At 42.4% G+C, this 22,925-nt stretch overlaps 1 protein-coding gene across 2 annotated transcripts; it reads right to left on the bottom strand.

The window, feature by feature from the left end:
* Nucleotides 1-63: 63 nt before the first annotated feature.
* On the bottom strand, nucleotides 64-22,381 carry aak1b (AP2 associated kinase 1b). Of its 2 annotated transcripts, none has more exons than XM_025004706.2 (20): nucleotides 21,280-22,381; nucleotides 19,826-19,944; nucleotides 18,914-19,022; nucleotides 18,677-18,819; nucleotides 17,987-18,108; nucleotides 17,323-17,404; nucleotides 16,965-17,097; nucleotides 16,748-16,851; nucleotides 16,368-16,450; nucleotides 16,042-16,202; nucleotides 15,482-15,603; nucleotides 14,184-14,516; nucleotides 13,942-14,060; nucleotides 13,601-13,803; nucleotides 13,359-13,448; nucleotides 12,633-12,722; nucleotides 11,657-11,761; nucleotides 10,975-11,145; nucleotides 9,148-9,255; nucleotides 64-3,200 (listed from the first exon to the last, which is right to left on the bottom strand). In XM_025004706.2, exons 1-20 carry the CDS (start codon nucleotides 21,461-21,463, stop codon nucleotides 2,596-2,598), a joined length of 3,186 nt encoding a protein of 1,061 aa, XP_024860474.1. In that variant the 5' UTR covers nucleotides 21,464-22,381; the 3' UTR covers nucleotides 64-2,595. The 2 variants fall into 2 exon arrangements, with proteins under 2 accessions (XP_024860474.1, XP_017266110.1); XM_017410621.3 differs by lacking the exon at nucleotides 64-3,200 and adding an exon at nucleotides 3,972-8,850.
* Nucleotides 22,382-22,925: the final 544 nt, after the last annotated feature.

Below are 22,925 nucleotides of genomic sequence, written 5' to 3'. Positions count from 1 at the left end.
GTGTATGGTTAGTGGTCGTCTTCAAGGCGCTGATATTTCAGGAATAAAGACTGCTGACACGGCTTCAGCTGAACAGCAAAGGATTTTATTCAGAACTGCAGCCCATGTCACAACCGAATCGTGGCCCAATCTTATAAGAATCCCCTGATCTCAGAACACAGCTTCTTTTATTTATACCTCTGATCACACCTGCTAGGGCAGAGCTGTCAAAATCCAGGCCGTAGGTTTTTCTGCTTCAACACACCTGATTCAAATGGTTTAATTACCTCCTCACCAAATCATGGGAGAAATAACTACAGAAGATAAATAAGTTGTAACAATTAAAAAAAAAAGCATAAAAGATTTTACTCAGAAAACATTGCAGAGGGAATAAAACTCGTCAGGAGATGGAATAAGGAGCGCCGTGTGTTAAAACTGGAAGGTGAAAGTACAGAGGAGGATGTGTCGGCTTTTTCTGGAACTTTCTGCAAAATATTTTTCCTTTATTCCTAAAAGAAAGAAAAAAAAAACAGAACAAAAAAGGATTTGGAGTGTGACATTATGTAACAAGCCACAAAGCAGTCTGTCAGCTGTGTCTTATTCCACTCAGACCTTTGAAAAGAAATCCTATTTTCCATGTGTTTCTGGTTAATAGTTGCTTTATATTTGGAAATGTTTCATAAAAACGGTCTGATCTGCAGTTTTTTCGGGCGCTGATGAGCTCATGGAGGCGCGTTTTAGAAAACTTCCAGGAACAAAACAGTTGCGTTAAACAGCTGCAGAAATTAATGTAAAAACTCAGCTGTGGCCAAAAGAATGACCACCAAAATGAACCGGAAAGACTGATTACAACTATAGGGGGCAAAGAGTTGATCTTTCCCACTAGTTAATATATTTTTATTTTGACACACACATGCAAGTTTAGTCAGATTTATGTTTAAATTCACAGATTTATCCATTTCCATTCAATCTGATGCAGTGACACTCGTATCCTGGCTTACTTCTTGTATTTTCCAAGCACTCCCTTCCTGAAGATGGATCCTAATCTTCTTGTGACGTTCTTGTTGTTATAAAACAAGTGGCTCAGGCTCATCTTTAACACACTCTGCTTACCTTCCAAGATATTTTGGCAGCATACTGCACGCTGGGTAATTAGGGGCTCCAACTGCTCTAAGAAGTACTTGGATCAGCTTTATTTTCCATTTTACTTCTGCTTTTTTTTTTAATTAATCCGAAGAAAGTCAAGCCAAAAGCCTTGAATGGAAAAAGCAATCCTTTTTTTTTTTTTTCCAAAACTGTATTTTATAAAAACAAAAGGGCTACTTGTGCAGCAGCAGCACAAGTAGCTGAACTTCATTCAGGTATTGAGCACAAACCGAAGGGGCCATTTTAAAACAACACAACCCTGAAACATCTCAGTTCAGTTTTTAACCCATTAAGAGGAGGGACTTTCAAAATATAACTACTTTTATATGAGCCGTCAAAGTTATAATCAACATCTTACCTGTTGCAGATAGATCTTTAAAGGGTCTAAGCTTGGAGAAAGAGGTTATTTTTGACCAGACTGATGAGCTAACAGCTAGTCAGAGCAAAGGCAGGACCAGAGTGGGTTGCTGCCAGCCTTAAAACAAGTCGCCAACAGTCATAGCCCAAGACTGTAGACTGAATGTGTTTAAAAACAGCTCACTTTAAAGCATGAAACAGTTAAATAATGATTATTATTCTCCGTTGGTAACTTCTCTTTATATCCAGAAATAATAGGCAGATAATACTGTGTACAGAGCCAGAATATGTGCTGGAAAAAGGCAGCACGGTTGACAAAATGTAACAAAATACAAAGAAAAAACAAAACAAAAAAAACCCTGGCACATAATTTGAAATTCTAATATGACAAAAGCAACATACTCAAAACGATAAAAATGTTGAGAAAGTTCTCCGACACGCGGGAAGACGGAGAACTGTACTTTTCTTTAGATGCAGCTGATTGTTTGAGATTCAGCATGAGAATAATAAAACCATTACAGCCCTCTAGTGATCAGCTGTTTAAGGATTTTAGGAAAACATTAAAATAAAAAGTGCATTTAGAAACAAGCGAGGAACCTTTTTTCTCTTCTTTCAACCATGTAAAAACTTTAAAAATCTGTTTCTTTGGCTTACAGTGAAACGGCACCTCACTGATAATACTCGCGTATTAAATGTAAACAAAATATTTTTTAAAAGGCGTGAAACGACAAGCAGCAACTTTAAACCGACGCTACTAATTTTTTCAGGTATAACAGTTGAAAAAGTTGATGCTTTTCCTCTTAATCAAAACAAAACTTCAGCAATAACAACATGATAGATATCCTTAAATAAGTTCTTTGGAGTTAAAGTTCAGACTGCTTGTGAAATTCTGATTCGATATGAAAAGCACTGAGCAGAGACACGACTGAGGTAGAGCCTTAACGAGATCAAACTTCAGGAATAATTTGGGATTTAAGTAATACTGCAACTGAACTAGACTTCGGTTTCTTCTTTGCGTGAAAAGCTCAAATTTGGCACTTTTTAAAGAAGGTATTAGCTAATTATGGTTTCCCTTGAGAGCATCTCGGCTGAAAAGGTGCAGTGTTGAATGGGTCACTGAGACTTTTTCCCCACTATGGTCCAAGAATGCAGAGGCCCCACTGCCACAGAGCCCACAGCGGCCTGCTGGCCGACCCGGGTGACGACCCGGTGCACCCCCACCGGCTGCTGGAGCACGGGAGCCGCTCGGGCGTTCATTGGATGCCGCATGCGGATCTGCTCACATCTGAAGATGTGAGCGTTAGTGGAGGCAGCTTTGCTGGTTTCCTGCCTCTTTCCAAACGGCGCCTGGAGGAAAACGTCGGCTGCCTCAGCGGGTTTCTGGGCTGCAGAACCAGAGAGGCCGCGGAGCGCCATTCTGCCGTCGCTTCCCGGGGTTCTAAAAGGCGCCAGCTGGAAGGCGTCAGACGTCACCGAGATATTTGGAGGCAGGGGCCGGGAGCTGGAGTTATCAGGGGCGAGACGACGAGCGGAGCAATGAGTTTGTAAAGGGCGGTGCTGAGTGCCACATTCATCTAACAGCAACACGTGTTTATTATTAACAACACATGCGGCGACACTCGGCTGGATCCTCTGCTTTCCTTCCTGCCCACTGAAAAGATCAGGAGCCACAGTCCGAGCGGCTCGCAGTTTGTTACTGTTGAGCTCCCTCTGCAGGCCTGTGTGTGGGAAAAAACAAACGGAAGAACGATGAGATACTGTCCTGTATGCAGTAGTCTCCAATCCTGGTCCTCGAGGGCCACCATCCTGCATGTGTTACTTGTTTCTCTGCTCCAACACACCTGATTCAGTGGTTAAATCACCTCTTCATGTTCTGCAGAAGCCTGTTAATCACCCATTGGTTCAAATCAGGTGTGTTGGAGCAGAAAAACCTGCAGGATAGTGGTCCTCGAGGACCAGAATTGGAGACCACTGGTTTGTAGTATAAATAGACAGACACTCTTAAACAGAATATCCTGATGTGAGAACACAAGAGAGTTGAACTTTCATGCAATGAGCTTAAAAAAACAACAACCAAAGAATAAAGGATGTGATCTCATCAGTGGGTGTGAGTTTTCACACAAGAATCTGACAAAGAATTGATCAAAATCTAGACTGAGCGGGGTATTTTAGGATTAAATTTATAAAAACAGCCTTCTTTTTTTCATTTTGAAGCTTGCTGCCTTGCATGCCAGAGTTTTAAACTAAGATCTCATGCAATCTGTTAGCGCTCCAAACACAAGTTAGGGACGACTCTCAGCTACAACCACACCAAACTTTAGCTCCGTATCTGTAGCCACGTTTGTGTTGGCTAAGGTTGATTAGCTGTACCAGCGGTCGTGAATCGGGTTGAGTCCGAAAGTTAATCGAGTGTAGATGTACTTTCAGAGAAAACATGATCGGCTGGATTTAATGGGGATGAGCAACAATAAACATCACGGTGGCTGATGGAGAAAGGAAGGATGGTAAAGTTGATGTTTGAGCTTACCTGAGCAGCTTTGCAGCACCGTCCAAGCAGGATATTATTTTTTTTTTTTACATATTTTAATTTTAAGTTCACAAAGACAAAATATCCAGCATGAAAGCAGAAACATGTCCTTATTTTTGTTGTGAGAACTATTCCCGTATGCGGCATCTTTAAAAAACCGTCATTAACACCTTGGGAAAGGAGGAAACAGTTATTGTAGTTTTGAATATTTGAGCATTTTTCATTTTCTTTCAGTAAATATTTGCAACTGATCACAAGACCAGGACCATTTTTTAATTTGTTTTTGTATTTTAACGCTGCACATGTTTCCTGTTGGTGTCGAGTCTGGTCTGCAGACAGAGGAATGCTGCAGATGTGGTTTGGCCCCCCCCTCCCTGTTGCTCAAAAACCTTTCTTCCAGCATGAATGGCACACTTGTAGAAGTGTAAGTTTATCGTGTCATGTGCAATAAACACCCCCACGTCGTCACAAATGCTGGCTTTTGAACCGTTCGCTCATAAAAAGCAAAAAATTGTTTGTTTCCTCTTTAGCCTGGAGGACAAGGTGTTTGTGATTTCCTAAAACATAAAAATCCAAACAATAAGCATTTTTTATTTTACCCCAGTCCATCTTTAATGAGATCAGGCTCAGAAAAAAACGATAGAATTTGCTTAAATGTTCAAAATTATTCTAAAATTAAACTCCTCACTCATTTTTTTTTTTTAATGAGAAGCAATTAATAAAAACTGAAAAGTCTGTCTGCATAAAACAAATGAGCGTAAAAGTTAAGAAAATGTTAGGAATAATCAAACATTTTAACAAGGAGCTAAAGCTCATCATGAACGTTTAAGTCGTTCGAAAAACTCACGAATCAAAACTCAACATGTTGACATTCACATTTGTACTTTATTTGCCATCCCTTAATAATTCTTAAGTAAATCTCACAAAAATAGGAGCACACTGTATCACAGCTCTGACGCAGGTATGGGCCATAATGACAAGAGCATCTCAAAAACACTTCATAGTATCACATCGTTGACAGCTTTTATTTTTGGCAAGATAACAGAAAGAGAAAAGATGGGGATGGGGGTGGGGAGTGGGGGGGTGGGCTTCTGTTTCACATCGGGTACCTGTCTTAACTCGGCTTGAGTGATTACAACAGCACACTAACGTTTACGGGGGGTGGGGGGGGAAAGCTCGGGAGTTGCATAGGTTCAAACAGTAACTGCAAATGACGGAGCTGTTCGGAGGAAGGATCGTAAACAGGAGGAGCAGGATCCTTCTATTAGGCATGCAGCGACTGCAGCAAATTCAACAGAGAGGCTTGGAAAATGGCTTCCGATGTCAGGTTTTTTACATTTTTTGTCTATATTTATATTCAGATTCAAAATTTAGGCTGTGCACGCGACTCAGAATCGTCTCCGTTTGGGCGGCGGGGCAGATTGGTAGAGCTAAAATAAGAGTTATTATAAATGGATAATAACCTCACCAACCTGACGAAAGAACATTTGAGTACGTCACAAAGTGCTGTCGATGCTTTTGGCACTACTCTGGACTCTAAAGCAACAGCTCAAACTTCTCTGTGAAGGGGAGTTTATGGAAAGGTCGTGCAAAATTAATATCCTACCTGCTGTAGACGGCTCAGTTTGGAGAAATAAAAGTTTAATTCTGACTGGATTTACGAGCTAACGGCTGGTCAGAGCGGGACCAGGACTCAAGGAGACTGCTGACATCTTTGACCAGCCCAGATCTCGTAAATTTTGAAAGCTATTTAAGAATCATCAGTGTCACATGAAGCGGTTATTTCAGCTGATATATTATGATCATCCTGCCAGAGATGTCCCGGGCTGCACCAGAAGTGCTACAACTAGCAGCTGCTGCGGAAAATAACCATGCAACGCAAAAATGACGATGATGTAAAGATTTATAAAATAGTGTTCGTAAAACAACTATGAATGCTTCTGGTTTATAATTGTTTCAAGTCAGAAGCAATCCCCTTTGGGCTTAGTCCTGCTCATCTATCCAGTCAGGATGAAACTCTTTTTCTCCTAAAGGTCTAGAGCAGAAGTTATTTGAAAAGCTACCCAAAACAGGTAAGATATTTATTGTTCATAACCTTTCCACAGAACTCAATATCAAAAGATCTGAGATATTGTTTTAAGATTTGTTTCATTTCTGCAACTCTGACATTAAGCTGCTCAAATGCCGACTATAATCCATTTGATATTGCACATAGGTAGTTCAAATACAGGCTAGCCAACACCCGTTCAGCTTTCGGCACTTCGTCAGCAGCAAAAAAAAAAAACTAAATTCTGATTACTTCAAGATACTATCCCCGTCTGTTATTAGCAGACCTCACGCTAAGACTTTTTGTGTGCTTTTTTCCCCCCCAAGTTCTGTTTTGAAAAGAACAAGATGGATGAACGCGGATGAAGGCAGTCCGTCATCGTTAGTCATGACCCCTCTGTCTTTGACCCTCGATGGCGTTTGTGACGCTGCGAGATAATTGAACCCGACACACTGCCGGCGCTCTTCACAGAGCCCCTCGCATGTTAAACACCAGACAACTCTGTAAACCGCAGGAACAAACGCAGACGTCTAGAGGACGGAGAGACCGGAGGAGCAGCAAGTCTGTCTGCCGAACGCGCAGCTCCGACCACCTGAGAGAATTTAGGCGGGGATGAGGAGGTGGGTGGTGGGGGGAATCTGTGCTTTCAGAGATTTAATAACAAACCGACCATTTCCAGGAAACGACACCACAAGTAGACAACTGAAAAAACACATTCAACAGCTCAGACTCCACACACACACACGCGCGCGCTCTTTTCTCGACACTATACCAACGCACAGGAACGCCAACACTCAACAACACGTCCATGCTTTTTGATATGACTCCTGTGATCAACAGAACGGGCCAATCAGAGCCTTGAAAAGCACAAAGTCAAACTGGAACGGATGGAAATCAAAGCGATCAACTCCCCCTTTTTCCTAAAAGACTAATCTGAATAAAAATATAATCCTTCATCAGTCCATGTAAACAAACATTAACGTCACTTCTCTTTTCACAAGGGGCTGGAATAAGACACGGGATTACACCTAATCTTCCAGGTTAGACTAGGATTATCATCTATACATTATTATGTACCGACAGTGAATGAGTAAATATAACCAAGAAGAAGAAAAAAAAAAAAGTTAAATCTTAGCACACAACTCCGCACAGAGGAATGAAATATTTATATATATTCTTCAATAATATTGAACAATTATGATGTTAAGAATCATAGATAGATTTTTAATATAGACTAATATTTATTTCTTACATTCATTCTCTAACACTCTATTCATATTAACATGTATTAACAGGAAAACATTGTCATATATATATATAGATTGATATATATATGACATACATCAGAGTCACAAGTAAAGCAATATGTCTTCCACAAGTAAAGCTTCATGACAATGACTTCATATCTGGATCGGAGGCTGCAGGAGTCGTTGCAGATATCTATTTACACCAGGAGTAAACAAATGTGAGGAATGTAGGAGGAATTGCACAAATAAACGTGTTAATGTGTGGGGGATTTAAAAAAAAAAAAAAAGGAAATGTGAGAGAAGTATCAGCTTAATGGGATATTTGTTACCACCAGTAAATGGATTGAATAGTCCTGTCTATACATAAATGCTACTGTTTTTCCTGCTATTTCCTATCACTGCTGTCGTATCAAATTATTTTCATGATTTCGTGCACTTCTACTGATATGGCACGCCGCTGTCAAGACATTTAAAAGGACCCTGATTTCTCGTTTAGCTCCAACCCAACCGTCAGCTTGATTTGATTCAAAGAAACAGGAAACACCAGCAGATGGCAAAGAGCTGAAAAGAAAAGCGTTTCTCGTATTGTATGGCTGGACTGCATCATCGTTTCAGCAGCTACACTGTCAGAACCACCCGTTTAGCTTCTCGGACGACTTTATGGCACTTCAGCATCGTGTGTAATGGCTGTTCCGCTTCCAGATTGTGACTCACTGTGACGTTTGTTTGTTTGTTTTTTTCTAATCTACAGCAGCGTTGTTTCAGTAAAGTTATTCTGTCCTATAGCTCTGAGAAGGTTTAACGTTCATGCATTTGTGCAAATCAGGCTACGTGATTTAAGCTTCAAAGACGTTTTAGCTGTGTTAATACAAACAAACCTCATTTTAATGAATGGTCACTTAATATTTCTGTTGGTTTTTTTTGTTTCCTTAACATGTGCAAATAATTTGGGGAGAAAAAAGAAAAAGGGCAAACGACAACAATTTTACTTGTGCACGATTACTACGACCACTTAGAACTATGTCTATTATACATTACAACAATGATCTTTTCTTGTTTGCTGATAGACATAATGCAGTATTCTTCAAACTGATAAGTTTTCCCCTGATTGACAAAAAAACTCTGCAGAATAGATGGTGAATTCGCCACTTTTTCCCCTGAATGGGAAGTACGTGAGGCATGGAGGCTACAACAAAGAGAAAGCGAGGATGAGATGAGAGGTGAAGAGGAAGGCAGACGATGCTGTGGATGTGAGGCGGGAAGCAGGAACCAAGAGGAGCTGAAAGGTGATGGACGCTTATCTAATGAAGATGACAGTCAGGGAGGGGGGGGGTGCAGGAAGTCAGCTATGACAACAGTGTTGATTGCTGATATGCTATGCCAGACTATTATCCAGTGTTACAGCTTCTACGAGGGGGAGAGGAGAGAGAGAGGGGGGGGGGTCGTCTACAAGTCGATGAGCTGGTCCACCAGCAGCAGGGAGCGGGCCAAGCTGGGCAGGCTGGATTCAGAGCCGCCACTGTTACTGCGCGAGTGGCCTCCTGAAACTGGCCGAAGAGGGAAAAAAATAAAACAGGAGGGGAAAGGAGACGAGACGAGGACAGACAAACAGAGGACAGAAGGAGCAGAAGAGTCACAACAAGCAAACAAAGCAGTCAAAGAGAGGGGGGGGGGGAGAAGGTCGAGAAAGAAAGAATTTACCCATTTGATGCTGCAGCTTTTTCAGGCACATTAATTCAATTCAATTTTTAAAACTTCTAATCTTGAGCTGTTCGGTTTTGGTTTTGGAAAACTGGACAGCTGTTCTTGGCCCACCTTTGGGGGGGAAGACTTAAAAGACCTACCTTGGGAATTCTTGCGTCCGGTAACCGGTATAGGATCAAACTCATCCTCTGTGGCTGCTTCAGCACTCGTCTGCTGGGCCTCAAAGTCTGAGATCAGGAGAGACGAGTCTGCAGAGGACCAGAGGAGGTTTCAGGTAACGTTAGGAGAGGCCAGCTGACAGCAATTAGAACAATAATCATTTTTATTATTCCACTCCGATTTTGGGGCAAAATTACGAATAAAATCATCGTTCTGTCTTTAAGATTTAAAAGTGCTCTGAAATTGTGGGAAGAGGTTAAGGGTAACTATTTGAATTCAGCCTGGGAGCACAATCAGGCGGTGATTTGAAGCTGGCAGAGTCAGCAGCAGTCAAACGTTTCTGATCAGCAGCGAAGGACTGATGACTAAACAACAGCTGTGCAGTTTGCAGCCGTCGGCGCAGAAACACATGGCTATTTTTAAACACTTTAATCAATACAAGACCATTTAGGCAAGATCATTTTAGATATCAAAACTTCACAAAGTTAATAAGTTAAACGGCGGATTAAAAAGGACTGACATGCCTCTGATGAAATCCAGTTGTTGAAATATTTAAATTACTGCACGTAGATCACTTCTGCAAGGTTAAACGGAGCGTAAATAACCATTTGTCAGTGACTTTTCACCCCGGCTGAATCTGAATGTGGAGCAGAATCAAAGCTGTCCGATCGACGGGTTTCCAGAGATGACGTGTGAATCTGACACTCAGACTCTGTGAAGGACGACCTTGTTCCTCGCAAATAGCTGCTAAAGTAAACCTCCTAGTTGAAAACGACAGCAATGAATTGAGATGCCAATTCATGTCACGTCAAAAAACAAAACAAAAAAACAAACGTATTTCTCTGCAACACAATTTGCAATTTAACAGTTGATTTTGCAAGAACAAGTTAGCAGACTGGTAATGTTTTCCTGTGTCATTATACCTTTTCATTTTTCTGTTTAAATAGCAAACATATATTCGAAATACTCTGTCAGAATACAGTGATTTACCGGTCTAACCTGCCTCCGTTTCTCAGACTGAACAGATGGCTGACGACTGCCGTCTGACCAAATACTTCCACTCTGAATCAGATTCTCTGCACGTCTTTTTTCTTTTAGATTTTAAAAACTGCAGAAGACCTCACACGCTGTCGTTGAATATCCAGAACTAGTGTCTAAACCGGGGGTCCCCAATCCTGGTCCTCCAGGGCCACCATCCTGCATGTTTTACTTGTTTCTCTGCTCCAACACACCTGATTTGAATCAATGGGTGATTAACAGGCTTCTGCAGAACATGAAGAGGTGATTTAACCTCTGAATCAGGTGTGTTGGAGCAGGGAAACGAGTAAAACATGCAGGATATTGGCCCTCGAGAACCAGGATTGCCCACCCCTGGTCTAAGGAAGCACGCACTAATGACAGCTGTTTTAAGGAGTTAGATTTATAGGCTCCTGAAAACTGGCGCCACAGAGGACAAGGAGAACGGGAGTCACAGCAAACAAACAAAACAAACCAGTCAAAAAGGTGACCCCTCTTTAAAACACGTAACTTACAGACACTAACAGTTTCATTTTTACCAGATTATAAGAACAGATAACTCTCCTCAAAATACACAAACATATTTTTATGCTTAGGTTCTGGTCGAAACCTAGAGTCTGTTACAGCTTTTTGTTTTGATTTGTTTCTACTTCTTTTCTTTAGACACTGCAGGCCAGCTCCAGCCACAGCTGAGCCAAAAATAAAATCATTCATTTGCATAAAAATATGCTTGTCCAAATATATCTGTGTTTAATATCATGAGCTTCTCCTGTAAGATCCTTTCGGCTTACCCCCTTTAGGCTGCACAGAGTCTCCAGACAACAAGCTAAAATCGTCCAAAGCAGAGGTGGCAGAGGTGGGAGCAGACGAGACGGAGGAGGTGGCGCTGCCTGCCGCCGCAGGAGGAGGTGGGCTGGAGATCAGCGAGCAGCTCAGGAGGGAGTTGTCTGCTGTCAGGGGATCTGGGACCGGTCAGGAGATGCCAAACATCAGACAAACGAACGCTCAAAATGTCTAAATTCTCAGAATTATATGCTGTCACTTTAATGTGCTCTGTGAGAAAAGGAAAATAAACAACCTGCTTTTTTGTTTATTAACAAAACTTATCAAAAAGTGTCTTAAATGTCCATTAACATTCACTTTTAACCCTTTTTTTTGTCTACGACTAAAAGCTTTCTGTAAATCAAATAAATTACAACACTGTGGAACTACTTGCTGAAGAGGGAGAGCAGAGAAGAACTAAAAATAGACGATAATTACATTTAAACATAACCTAACGGGCTGGAGATAACCTCTGAGGATTCGTTACAGCAAGAAGTCCTCTCACGCAAACACCGTTTCACCTCCTGTTATTATAAAACTCACAGCATGTATTTAAAAGGTTCTCCGCAGGATCCAAAGCTGTGAAAGCTTCTGATTTATTTTCTTTGTTCCTAACCTTTTCCTGGTGGGAGATCGTGTAAGCGGTCCTACCTTTCACGGACTCCACAGATCCACCGAAAGGATCGGACAACGACAGCAGGTCAGGAAGGAGGAGTGAAGACGTGTCGGGAGATTTCAGTCCCTCGATCAGCTTCTCTGGACGCCAGAAAGAAAAGAAGGAAAAAGTGAATAAAGGTACAAAAACAAGAGTCAACAAGGTGTTCCTCTGTGTACACAAAAATGAAAAATAAACACAAATTTAATACCATACCAGAGGTAAAGGTTGAATACGAGCGTTATCCACATTTTTGTGTACTCATATGTTTGTTTTAAAATCATGCTTTTCTTATATTATTCTGATTTTTGACATTTTTATGAGGACAAAATCTTAATGTTTTTACTGTAACGGGTGCAACATCAGATTAGGATAATTAAGTTTACCTTTCATACTTTCAGTAAACAAGATTCTCTCCCTAAAGTCACATTCAAGCGATTTTCAGACACGTTTGACAGGATTTTTCCAGCTTTTCCAGCAGCTTAATTAATGTTGTGCATATTTACTCAACAAGGTGATTTCCCTTTTTCTTTTAAATCACAAAATCCATTTTGTAATATGTCAAGAAGTGACCATTGCATCTTAAATAAACTGTCTGTGCTGATGTAAAACAAAATGAGAACAAATGGCTTTAGTTCGAAATAACTCTTTGCTCTGAATATCAGAGATGTAAAAACAGGTTCTTTAGTGTTTATAATCTGTTACAAACATTACAATCCAGCCACAGATGCAGATTCAAAATGGGCGTAAATGTTTTTATCATCTTTACTGAAATCAAAACAAAAGGAAAACTGCTTTTCCTCATCTAAATAGCAGCTATTAAATCTACTATTTTACATTCAAGCAACCTTAGAATCATAGAAAATCAAAAACCTTTACAAGGAATTCCTGCATCCGTACAACCCTTCTTATAAAACTACAGACATTTTAGGAACGTGCGTACAGAACTGACAGTCAGAGGTGGATGTTTACCTGGAGCATCAGACAGTTCCAGGGTATGGAAAGGATCCGGGACAACCAGCAGAGAGGCTCCTGAGTCCAGAATGGTACACGGTCTTTCAGCTGCAACACAGAGGCAGAGAAATTCACGAATAACTTGGGATCAGTGTGAAAGAAAGAAAGGAATCCAAAATTAGCTAAAAACGCTGTCCAGGGTGTTCCCGCCTCTCGCACAGATGGGAGACAGGCAGTGACCCGGAAAGGAGAAGCAGATAAAGATATAACTTTAGATACGCAATTTTATCCTTTTCTACTGTTTTTTTTAATTCTAGATAAATTACATCTTTCTTTAAGCTTGTATAGCACAATTTAGAAATGCTTTAATTGTTTAACGTTAGGTTTTTCTTCTCACCGTTATTTCATCATCTTATGCGCTTTAACAGGAGTTGAAGAGCCAGATTAATCTTTAAACAAATATACAATACTGGCAGCCGAATTTGCTCCGTTTCGGCCTTCATTTCTGATGGGATGTTTTTAAAAAGCACAATGATATAATAATACTAATGTCTTGTTAATAGTAAAATATTTGTATTCACATTTATAAGCTTGTTATTGTTCTGAACCATCTCAAACTGCAACTCTGTTTAAGCTCCCGTATGTACAGTCGTACAGTAAAATTATTGTAATGGGGTAAAAGGACCTTACATGCATGAAGGAGAAGAAAAACCTGCAGACTGTAGAGTTAAGAATGCAGCACACCTGTTTCTTGAGGAGTGTTTTCCACAGATGAGGCCTGCAGACCTGGTATCAGCTCCTCAGGTGATCCTGCCTCAGACTCTGACAGGAAGTCTGGTACAAAAAAACAAAACTTATCATTCACACCGCTCACTCCCCCCCACACACACACATTTTATTGGTATTAAAATAAAGAAACAGTAATTTCACTACAAAAAAAGTCTTCTTCCTAATCTAACGTCAGTCAACCTTAAAACGAACATTACCAGTAGTCTTTTTGTCATCGGTTTTGAACTCCTCAGCAGTGAGGTTGGAGAAGTCATCGTCGTCGAATGGGTTCCACGCTGGCTGAGTGGAGGCGTTGGCGGCACCAGCAGAGGCAGGAGCAGTGGACGCAGCCGGGCTTTGGTCCTGTGCTGCATCACAAAGGTTAACCGACTGGCTGGTGCTCTGTGGAGACGCAAGGGATCTACAAGAAAAATCAGACATGAGGATTTTACGTATCATGCCTTTAAAAGGAAAATCTGCTCTAGACCTTTAAAGGCCACTGGATTATTCTGTGTTAAGTTTGGATACATAAAACCTTAGAAGAAAGACAAACACTTACTGACTGAGAGCAGCACCTCCGTCGTCTCCTTGCGACGGCTGCAAGGAGTCGCTGACTGGAAATGCAGCTTCACTCGGGTCACCTCGTTCTTCAGTCGTCTTTGGAGTCTCAGGTGGAGTCTGATCAAGAGACGCATGGATATAACAAGCTGAACGAGGCAGAGTAATAATAATAATAAAAAATAATATAAATACAACTGCTCCTGTAGTTCAGGTGCTGCTTGCAGGAGAGGCGGGTCTTACTGTCTGAGCTGATTTTTGGCTGATCTCAGAGGAAGCAGGTTGAGTTTGGGCAGCCGACGGTTGAATTATCTCCTGCTGCTGACCGGACGCCGGTTTGCTGGGGGAGGCCTGGGCGTCCGGCTGCTGAGCTTGGCTCGTCTGCTTGCGGCGCGCTGGGCGCTGAGGCGGGGCGGGGCTGGACGGAGTCTGAGCGGCCTGCTGGGAAGCGGAGCTGACCGCGGAGGGAGGCGTGGCCTGTTGCTGGGACGTTGGCTGTGCTTGCGGTGCGGCGTCAGCTTTAAGCACTTGTGACGCCGCTGATGCTGCCGTCTCCAGTCCAGCAGCTGCAGCTGACTGTCAGACACAAATATATGAGCCAAAATCTGTTCCTACACCCCCCACTCCCCCAACCCCCCCAAAAAAGCAATAGCTGTGAAATATTTTCAAATAGAATAGAAAGCCAAGCTCCTACATCAATGCAGAATGTTGGCAATATTTTTTTAACAAGGGAAAATGAAGACTATCCACAGATTCCCAAAGCCTATAGTCTTGACCAGTATGGCAAGCCTGTTTATCATTTATTGGTTAGAGGAGATATTTCATTTATAATTCATTCTTCCAGTCAAAATATTAATTCTGACTGGAAGCAAATATACTTGTCATAGTTTTTATTTGAGATTTCCAAAATGACATAAAAAGTAATTAGTCACAGTGGATGACTAGCAGCTTCGGACATCACTTGTTGGATTAATAGCAGGCCACAAAATCATCTGAATGTCTATTGAGAGCTTGATGGGATGCAAGTTGAACATAAAAGAAAAAATGAAAATTTAGGCTTACTAAGAATTGGAAAGGTAAGTTAGCCTGGGCAATACATCTGCAATATTCTTTTTAAAATGGGAAGACATTTTCTGTAGTGTCTGCAGCTAAACACACATTAAAGAGAATAGAAATATCATTTGTTCAAGGAAGAATAAAAGTTGGGATTTGTGAAAAGCTGATACTGACATACATATTCCATCTAGCAACTAAATGAAAAACTATATATGCAAAATTTAGTTTAACCCAACACATTCTAAATTGTGGAGGTTTTGAAAAAAAAATAACATTTTCAATCTCTTTCATGTCAATATCTAATAACAGATGAATTTGACAAAAAGGAATGCCCTCACTGCTAACTAAAAAAGTCATTATAAATAGGTGCAGTTAGATTATATGCTGCAATGGCCTGCCATAAAAAAAGAGCTTGAACAAAAGAAAGAGTGAGAGCAAATATGCAGGAGTTTCCAGAAGACCCGTTCTCATGACTGAGTTTGTACCTGCTTCTGCGAAGCTGCAGCCTGACTTGTGTTGTTTTGTGTGTGGATGAGAGGCGGCGCTGACGTCTGTGCCTTCTGTGACTGGAGAGCTGCAGCTGGCTGGGAGAGGTCTAAACTGACTCCTGCGGGACGTCAAACAAAGCACACGTTGCACGTCACTCAGCAGCAAGAACACGGTCTCACTTTGACATGTGTGCAGATGCACAGCACTTCCATATGAAGAGGTTTATTTGCGTTTACTGTATATAAATATGTCCCATTAAAATGTACTGAAGGGAACCTGCTGAAGCTCATACCTCAAAGTAATTTATAACAGGCACAAAAAACCGACATCAGCTGAAGCAGTGACGCAGATCAGGGAGCATTTGAAAGAAAAAGAAAAATTCCCATCGCTTTGGGGCTATAGTTAGATTGCTTTAATCTGCTCGTGTCTTAACCCGCATGCTTGATCTGTTCCTGTTGAGAATTGGTGCGTTCAATGTGCACACAAAGGTTTTCGAGGGACGAGCATTGTTTTAATTAAAAGAGACAGGAGAGCAGCGACAGGGCGCCGTACGTACCCACAGGCTGAGCTGCGCCACCGGGGAGGTTGGCCCGCTTGCGAGGGGTGAGAGCAGCAGGCTGGATGGGGAGGATGCCAGCAGCGGGCTGGGTGTGCACCGCTTTGGGCCTCTGCCGGGGGGTGATGGAGGTTTCGGTGGTGGGAATGGGATCTGTGAGTCTGACAACAAAAGGAGGAAGTAGCACTTCTTGTTAATCAAGGCAAACAGTGCTGATATGAACACTTAATGAGCGTCAGAGTAATGGCTGTAAGTAATTAGGCTCTGCAAAAATCTAGTGTTGTTACAGCTTTAAATGTATCACAGAGTAATGAGGTCGTGCTCGCCTGGGTTTAGCTTGGCTCTTCTTTGCTGCCGCAGCCTCACTTGCTGTTATCGGCTCAGGAAGTTTGGAAGGAATCGGAGAATTCTGGGAAAGGAAAAAAAGGAAAACAATAAAGAAATCTGCATGGGACTTTTACAGGACTAAAGGATCAGTTAGGAAGAAAAAAAATATCACTTTTAATCTTCCAATAGAGTCTCGTTGTAGCTACAAATACTTTCTGTTCGTATTTGGTGAATCCGTGCTGATTTCTTTCTCAAAATGGTACAACGGACACAGCCGTCTCATTAGGTTTGGCAGATAGGTCGCAGCAGATTCCGAGAAGAAAATCAACTTTTGATAAGCAAGTCAAAATATTTTTTAGATGCTCCTGGAAACACCGACCTTCACATTCTGAACAGGGCACGTCCGCTGAGCTAGTTTAAAAGCAAAGTAGGACACCTGATAGATGTCGGGTCTGTTGTCTGGGTCTGGCTCCAGCATGTACCCTGAAAAACAACAGTGGAGATTATAAAACTCTCCAACAACATCAACAACAAACTCCAACAGGCAAAGTGGAAGCTGAAGTAATAACAAACTGTAATAACAAATAGGTACTAACGAATGAGGCAGTGAAGGTCATAAGAGTAACGGGAATTGTCTGGAATGGTGAAACTGCCATCACAAATGGCCACCTGGCTTTCACCAAAGGGAAGAGTGAAGAAGCACAACTTGTACAGCAAACAGCCCAGCGCCTGGAGAGCAAAGAAACCGCATGCAAACCCAGTCAGAGAAGAAGAAACAGACCACCGCAGCAAACACCTTCACCCCCCTCCCAACAAAGATTAAATCAGATTTCAACAGCCCACATTAAAATCAGAAACACCTAAAAGACCAGCTGGCTGTAAATCATCGCCTCTTGAACAGCGATTCTGTGTTGTTTTTTTTTTAAATCACAGAGCTCTGTCGTGTCAGCTCACCCAGACGTCAGCCTTTGTGGTGATAATCTTGTTATTGTAGAGGTTGACCATTTCTGGAGCGCGATATGATAAAGTGGTGTATCTGAAACGAGACGGTAACAAAACAAAAGATGAACAAATTAGGGAGAAAGATGAATGTTTTGCTGCTGTGCACAAAGTGCAGAGACGTATTAAAGGCCCAGCATCTGTTGAAGAAATGCGTACCTCCTGCCACATCATCAGATTTTAGATCTTGAAAACAATGTGAACAACTTCAGGCAGTCTGTTAGCTTACAGAGTAAATGACTCTCAGCTACTACCACATCAACCTTTAGCTCAGTCTGTAAAACTGACTGAACTGTAGCCATTTTTGTTTTCTAAAGTCAGTTAGTTGTGGCAGCCATCTTGTATAAGCTTGGCTCCAAAGGTTAATCAGCTGTAGGGGTACATCTATTAACTATTTCCTGAGTTTCATTCAAATCTGTCCTGCGGTTTATGAGATATTTTGCTAACAAACAGACATATGAACACATGCATACACACACATCATTGTCCACCTTCGCTTTTTGACAGCAGGTGATAAAAATGAACCGGATCAAAATATAACCAAGTTTCTGTAACATCACCCAAAACAAGAGCTAATGAGTAAAAAACAAGGAAAAAAAAAAGGGGGGGCGGCACTAACTTTTTGATCTCTTCCTCCACCGCGGCCACTCCTTCAGTCTGCGGGTTCTGAAATTTGTTTGTGGCGCTGCCGAAGTCACACAGCACGTAGTGACCCTTGTCGTGCAAAAGGATGTTCTCCACCTGCAGATACACAACGAAATATTCCACACAGACATAAAGAGCCGCATGGCTGAAGACAATAAAGCACCGATTGTTGTTAACTGTTGCGGCTGAACACAAAGGTTCGGCCCACACCTCCCAGGATTTTAATCAAAATACATGACCTGCAGTAAAGTTATCCCTCCTTAAATATGGCTCAAATCAGTGCAGCTACACAGCTCTTTTCGCAGAAGGTGAGTTTATATCAAGCATTGCAATAAGTTACATTCTCCTCTCCTATTAGCTCAATGAATAATTAAATACAGCGTCCTCTCACGTGAACATACTAATCAGGAATTTTCAAAAGACACCCTCAGCAGGGTGATCTATAGCCGGCGCAGGTGCTGAGTTAACACAATTAGACTGGCTGTCATCTCCTTTTGTACGCAGCACAGAATGCTGCATTATCGGCCATTTCAGCGTAAACGTTCAGCAAAGCCGAAGCAGCAGTGCCTGGTAGTCACTGTAATTAAGTTCCTGACTCTTGTTGGGCTCAAAAGAAAGAGGCAGGCTCGACTTAAATACGACTCGGCGTGAGCCCGTGCGTCACCTTTAGGTCTCTGTGGACGATCGGCGTCTTCCGCTGGTGCAGGCGAGACACGGCGTCACAGGTGTCGCAGAAGATCTGAAGCACCTCGGACTCCGTGAAGCCAGTCTGCAGCCTCTGGTTCATCAGGTTGACCACCTGTCCTCCTGTCAAAGTAACACCCAGCAGCGTAAATAACCACATGCCTCTGATGTTAGTCACCTTTCCCGTTGGCAGCCTCCCCCTGCTGTCAGCACCCACCCTTGCAGTAGTCCATCAGTATGAGAACCTCCCATACGTCCCTGGATCCCATTGCTGTGATGCTGGAGTCCAGGTAACCAACGATGTTCTTGTGACCGACGAGGTCTTTCTGCAGGAACACAAGAACAACGACACCGAAGTTTGAGTGGTCAGTATTAGGAGGCGCAGTGTGAGGTCATCCCCTCCAGAGGGAGCTGCACTGGAAAAAGAGCTCGGACCAGAAATCGGTTAGGTAATGAAAAAAAAAAAACAGAAAAACAGTCAAGTACTGCAGATGAGGTGAAGCGCTGTCTGTGTGCGCAGAAAGTCAGAGCAAGAGAAAGACGGCAAGGTTAAAAAGGCAAAACCCGGTCAACAATGTGCACCATCTTGTTGACTGTAATTTCAATATCAGTGACTTCCTTCCTGGGTGTTCCTCAACACAAAGAAGACAAAGTTCTGTGCAAACTCTAAACTGAAATACTGCTAAACGTAGGACTGAATATTTCCCTTTTCTGCTTAGACATTGTGGTGTTCATGTCGTTTATAAATGCATAAATACACGTTTTATTCCTCGCCGTTACCAAGTAAAAAAAAAAAAAGAGACAGCATTTAATTCAAATCTGCAGAAGATCTGAATGAAAAAAAAATCAGAACTGAAATATTTTATCAACTAGAAGTAAAGAATGACTAATATCAACAGCTAAGTGTTCATGTTCATCCAAACAGTTTTATTAAAATATAGGTAAATAAAACCTCTTCGAATCAGACAAAAAATACCCACACAAACTTCACTTGTGCTAATTTCCATTTCCGGGTTGAGTAAGGCACGTTGCAAGTGTAGTTTTCCTTCCAAATAACAAAAAAAAAAAACAAGTAACAAAAAACCCACTAGAGCGCGCAGGCAGAAACCGCTTGAACTCAGCAACTCACCATAATCTGAATCTCTCGCTTGCACACCTGCAGGTCGTGCTCGTTGTTGACATACATCCTCTTCAGCGCACAACGCACCCCTTGGTTTGTTTTCACCAGGAACACGATTGCAAAACCACCTAGAAGAAAGGAAAGAAAACAAAACTGTCAGTCGAATGTATTAAATGGTGACAGATGGGGAGAGATTTCAAATAATAAAAAAAAGAAATGTGGTTGTGATGCAAAAATCAGACAAGCTTTCAGAAACCGTCGCTGTTTTAGCAGTTTAGCAGGCTTGCTATTTTTCTTTTTTTTTTCGTTGTTTCTGCCTTATTACTTCAGCAACTGAGTCCACCCTCATAGTTTACATCGTTCAGACGATCAGGACCACATGGTGCTGCCTTATAGCGTTATCTATTAGTCATGCCATTGCTGGAGGGGGGGTTACATAGAGGCCTACAGTGAGGCCTAACCATCTGCTGGTACGGCTCAGACCACAAATTCACTCCGCTGTGTTTAACAGCGTTGTCACTTTCAGACGGCTTTTACTCCGCAATCAACTCGTCACGTAATAACACGGCGGCGCTGTGCTGCGCTGCGCGTCCAGAACATCTAGGGACAGGGAGGAGAGTGGACATCAGATTCAGATTCGCCAAAAGTCTTTTGTTTTGGTATTTAGGCACTCCATTAGGATCAGAAATTTTTTTTTTTTTTTTTTTACTTATGTCTGTGTGTTTGCATGAAGCAGTGGATGGATTCTAATGAAACTCTCAGGAATTAGTCACTGGATGTACAACTACAGCTGATTAACGTTTTGGAGTCAAGATGGCCGCCACAGCAAACACATAAACAGCTACGACTCTGAAACTTGGTGTGGTAGTAGCTGGGAGTCAATCACAAGACATACTCAGAGCACTAACTGACTGCGCAAGGTCTGTTTTAAAAACTTTGCACGGGTCTGTCTGTTAGCAAAATATCTCATGAACCAGTGGACGGATTTTAATGAAACTCTCAGGACCTAATCTGCGAATGTGCAACTAAAACCCCGATCAAGATGGCCGCCACGGCCAGTCTGCCTTGGCAAACACAAACTCGGCTGTAACTCAGCAGTTTTTAAAGACACGGAGCTAGAATTTGGGCTGGTTGTAGCTGAGAGTCGTCCTTCTGTTGGCGGAAGGATGGCAGAGGAGCAGCTGCCAGGAAAAAAGACAGAGAGGAGACATGTGGATGCATTTAGAGAGGACATGGACGTAAGTGAGGACAGAGGACGCAGAAGACAGAGGTGGATGAAAAGGGAACAGCCAAAAGAAGAAGAAGAAGTAGTAGCTGAGAGTCATCCTTAACATAATCTCTGAGAGCTATCACATCTCGCGAGATCTTGTTTTTTGTCTCTCATGTCTTTGGGGACAGGTAGACGTGTGTGTTGTTAAAAGTGGGCTGCAAAGAGACAACCAGGAGAGAAAAAAGCCTCTCACCTTCCGCAATGATCTCCTCCACGGTGACTTGGTGCCGCCCGACGGTGAAGGCTCTCCCGATGAAGTTTCCGCCCGCATGGCTGGAGCCGGAGCTGCCGCCTCCTCCTCCTCCACCTCCTCCTCCTCCTCCAGAACCAGGCCCGGAGCTGACCAACTCCCGACGGGAATCAAAGAACTTCCTCATGTTGTCAAAACGACAGGAGCAAGAAGGAGGATTTCTGGCTTCGCTTTTTTTTAAATGTTTTTCCACCAAACACGCAACCAAAGGAGGAGCTGCTGTTTCCTGCGCGCAGGCTTATTATTGTTATTATTATTATTATTATTGCACCGATATGTAATATACAACGCAGCTCAAATAATGCGAAACTTGTCGAGTCTGTTAGTTTTTTGCCTTTTAAAACGAGCAGCCTCAGTCAGTTACCATAATGCACGATGAGTTTCCGTTTTTTCTCATTCGGGTGGAAATCTGATTCTCAATTCGCTAGCAGAGCGGTTGCGACGAGCGGAGTTATGTAAGTGAATTACACCACCCAGGAGGTTAAAGCATCTCCGGAGAAAGTGTTTCTTTCACAAGCTGTCCGTGCTCGGCTCCTCCTGCTGCTGCTGCTGCTGCTGATGGGGGGAAAATGGGTCCATCGTCTCCATCTCGACCAGCCATTACCAAGCTAGCTAAGTGCTAGCTACTTACGCGTTATGACATTTCGTGTAAGGTTATCCAGGTTATCCTCTGAAGATGATGTCCTCGGTGTTTGTCGGCCGAAAATCTGCTTCCATCTTCAGTAAGCCGCCGTCGTCTTGACGCCTCGTAGCTGAACCACCCGTGCGGCTATTTAGTTGCTTCCATTTTTTTCAATAAAAAAAAACCTGTGATTTTTTTTAGTTAGCTTTTACGTCTTAGCGCGACGCAGCCCCCCTCGACAAAACGTCTAGTTGACACGAGACTAACGCCCACGGTACGTCCGCTGCGACTGTGGCTGCAACCGTGCAGACACGGAATCTAACAGCCACAATAACATTACACTGAGATTTCAACCCAGCGGTGTAATCTCTGCAAGCACAGCAGTCTTGGGCTGCCAGCGATATCGCAACATCCTAGCTGTTGCTGTTGGCGCGCGCAGGGAACTCTGGGTAATGTAGTTCACAGCGCAGCTTGGCGGTATGGCAGGCTGATTGATCATATAATAGTGTTAATTGAGTTTTTATGAACTTGAGTGCCATCCTATTCGTAATCCGTAGGATTTGATATGATTTTGACCCACTCTTTGCAGCTACAACAGCTTCATCTCTTCTGGTAAGGCTTTCCACAAGGTTTAGGAGTGTTTATGGGAGTTTTTAACCATTCTTCCAGAAGCTCATTTGTGAGATTAAATACTGATGTTTGATGAGAAGGCCTGGGTCGTAGTCTCTGCTCTAATTTATCATAAAGGTGTCCTATCAGGTTGAGGTCAGGACTCTGTGTAGGCCAGTCAGGTTCTTCCACACCAAACTCACTCGTCCATGTCTTTATGAACCTTGCTTTATGGACAGTCATAATTGAACAGGAAGGGGTCTTTCCCAAACTGTTCCTGCAAAGCTGGGAGCAGGAAATTGTCCAAAATGTCTTGGTATGCTGAAGCATTAAGAGTTCATTTCACTGGAACTAAGTG

The sequence above is a fragment of the Kryptolebias marmoratus genome, linkage group LG14 (assembly GCF_001649575.2).
Source record: "Kryptolebias marmoratus isolate JLee-2015 linkage group LG14, ASM164957v2, whole genome shotgun sequence".
Lineage (NCBI taxonomy): Eukaryota > Metazoa > Chordata > Actinopteri > Cyprinodontiformes > Rivulidae > Kryptolebias > Kryptolebias marmoratus.
The sequence above is the reverse complement of the archived record's forward strand: the minus strand, read 5'-3'. Positions and strand labels throughout refer to the sequence as shown.

Bases quoted from the DNA above. Each gene is read 5' to 3' on its own strand.
- aak1b (XM_025004706.2), bottom strand. From the start codon at position 21,463: ATGAGGAAGTTCTTTGATTCCCGTCGGGAGTTGGTCAGCTCCGGGCCT. The intron at 14,061-14,183 runs GTAAGACCCGCC...TCTCTTGATCAG, and splicing joins GCCAAAAATCAGCTCAGACA to ACTCCACCTGAGACTCCAAA. The intron at 13,804-13,941 runs GTAAGTGTTTGT...TTTTTCTTGTAG, and splicing joins GGAGGTGCTGCTCTCAGTCA to ATCCCTTGCGTCTCCACAGA.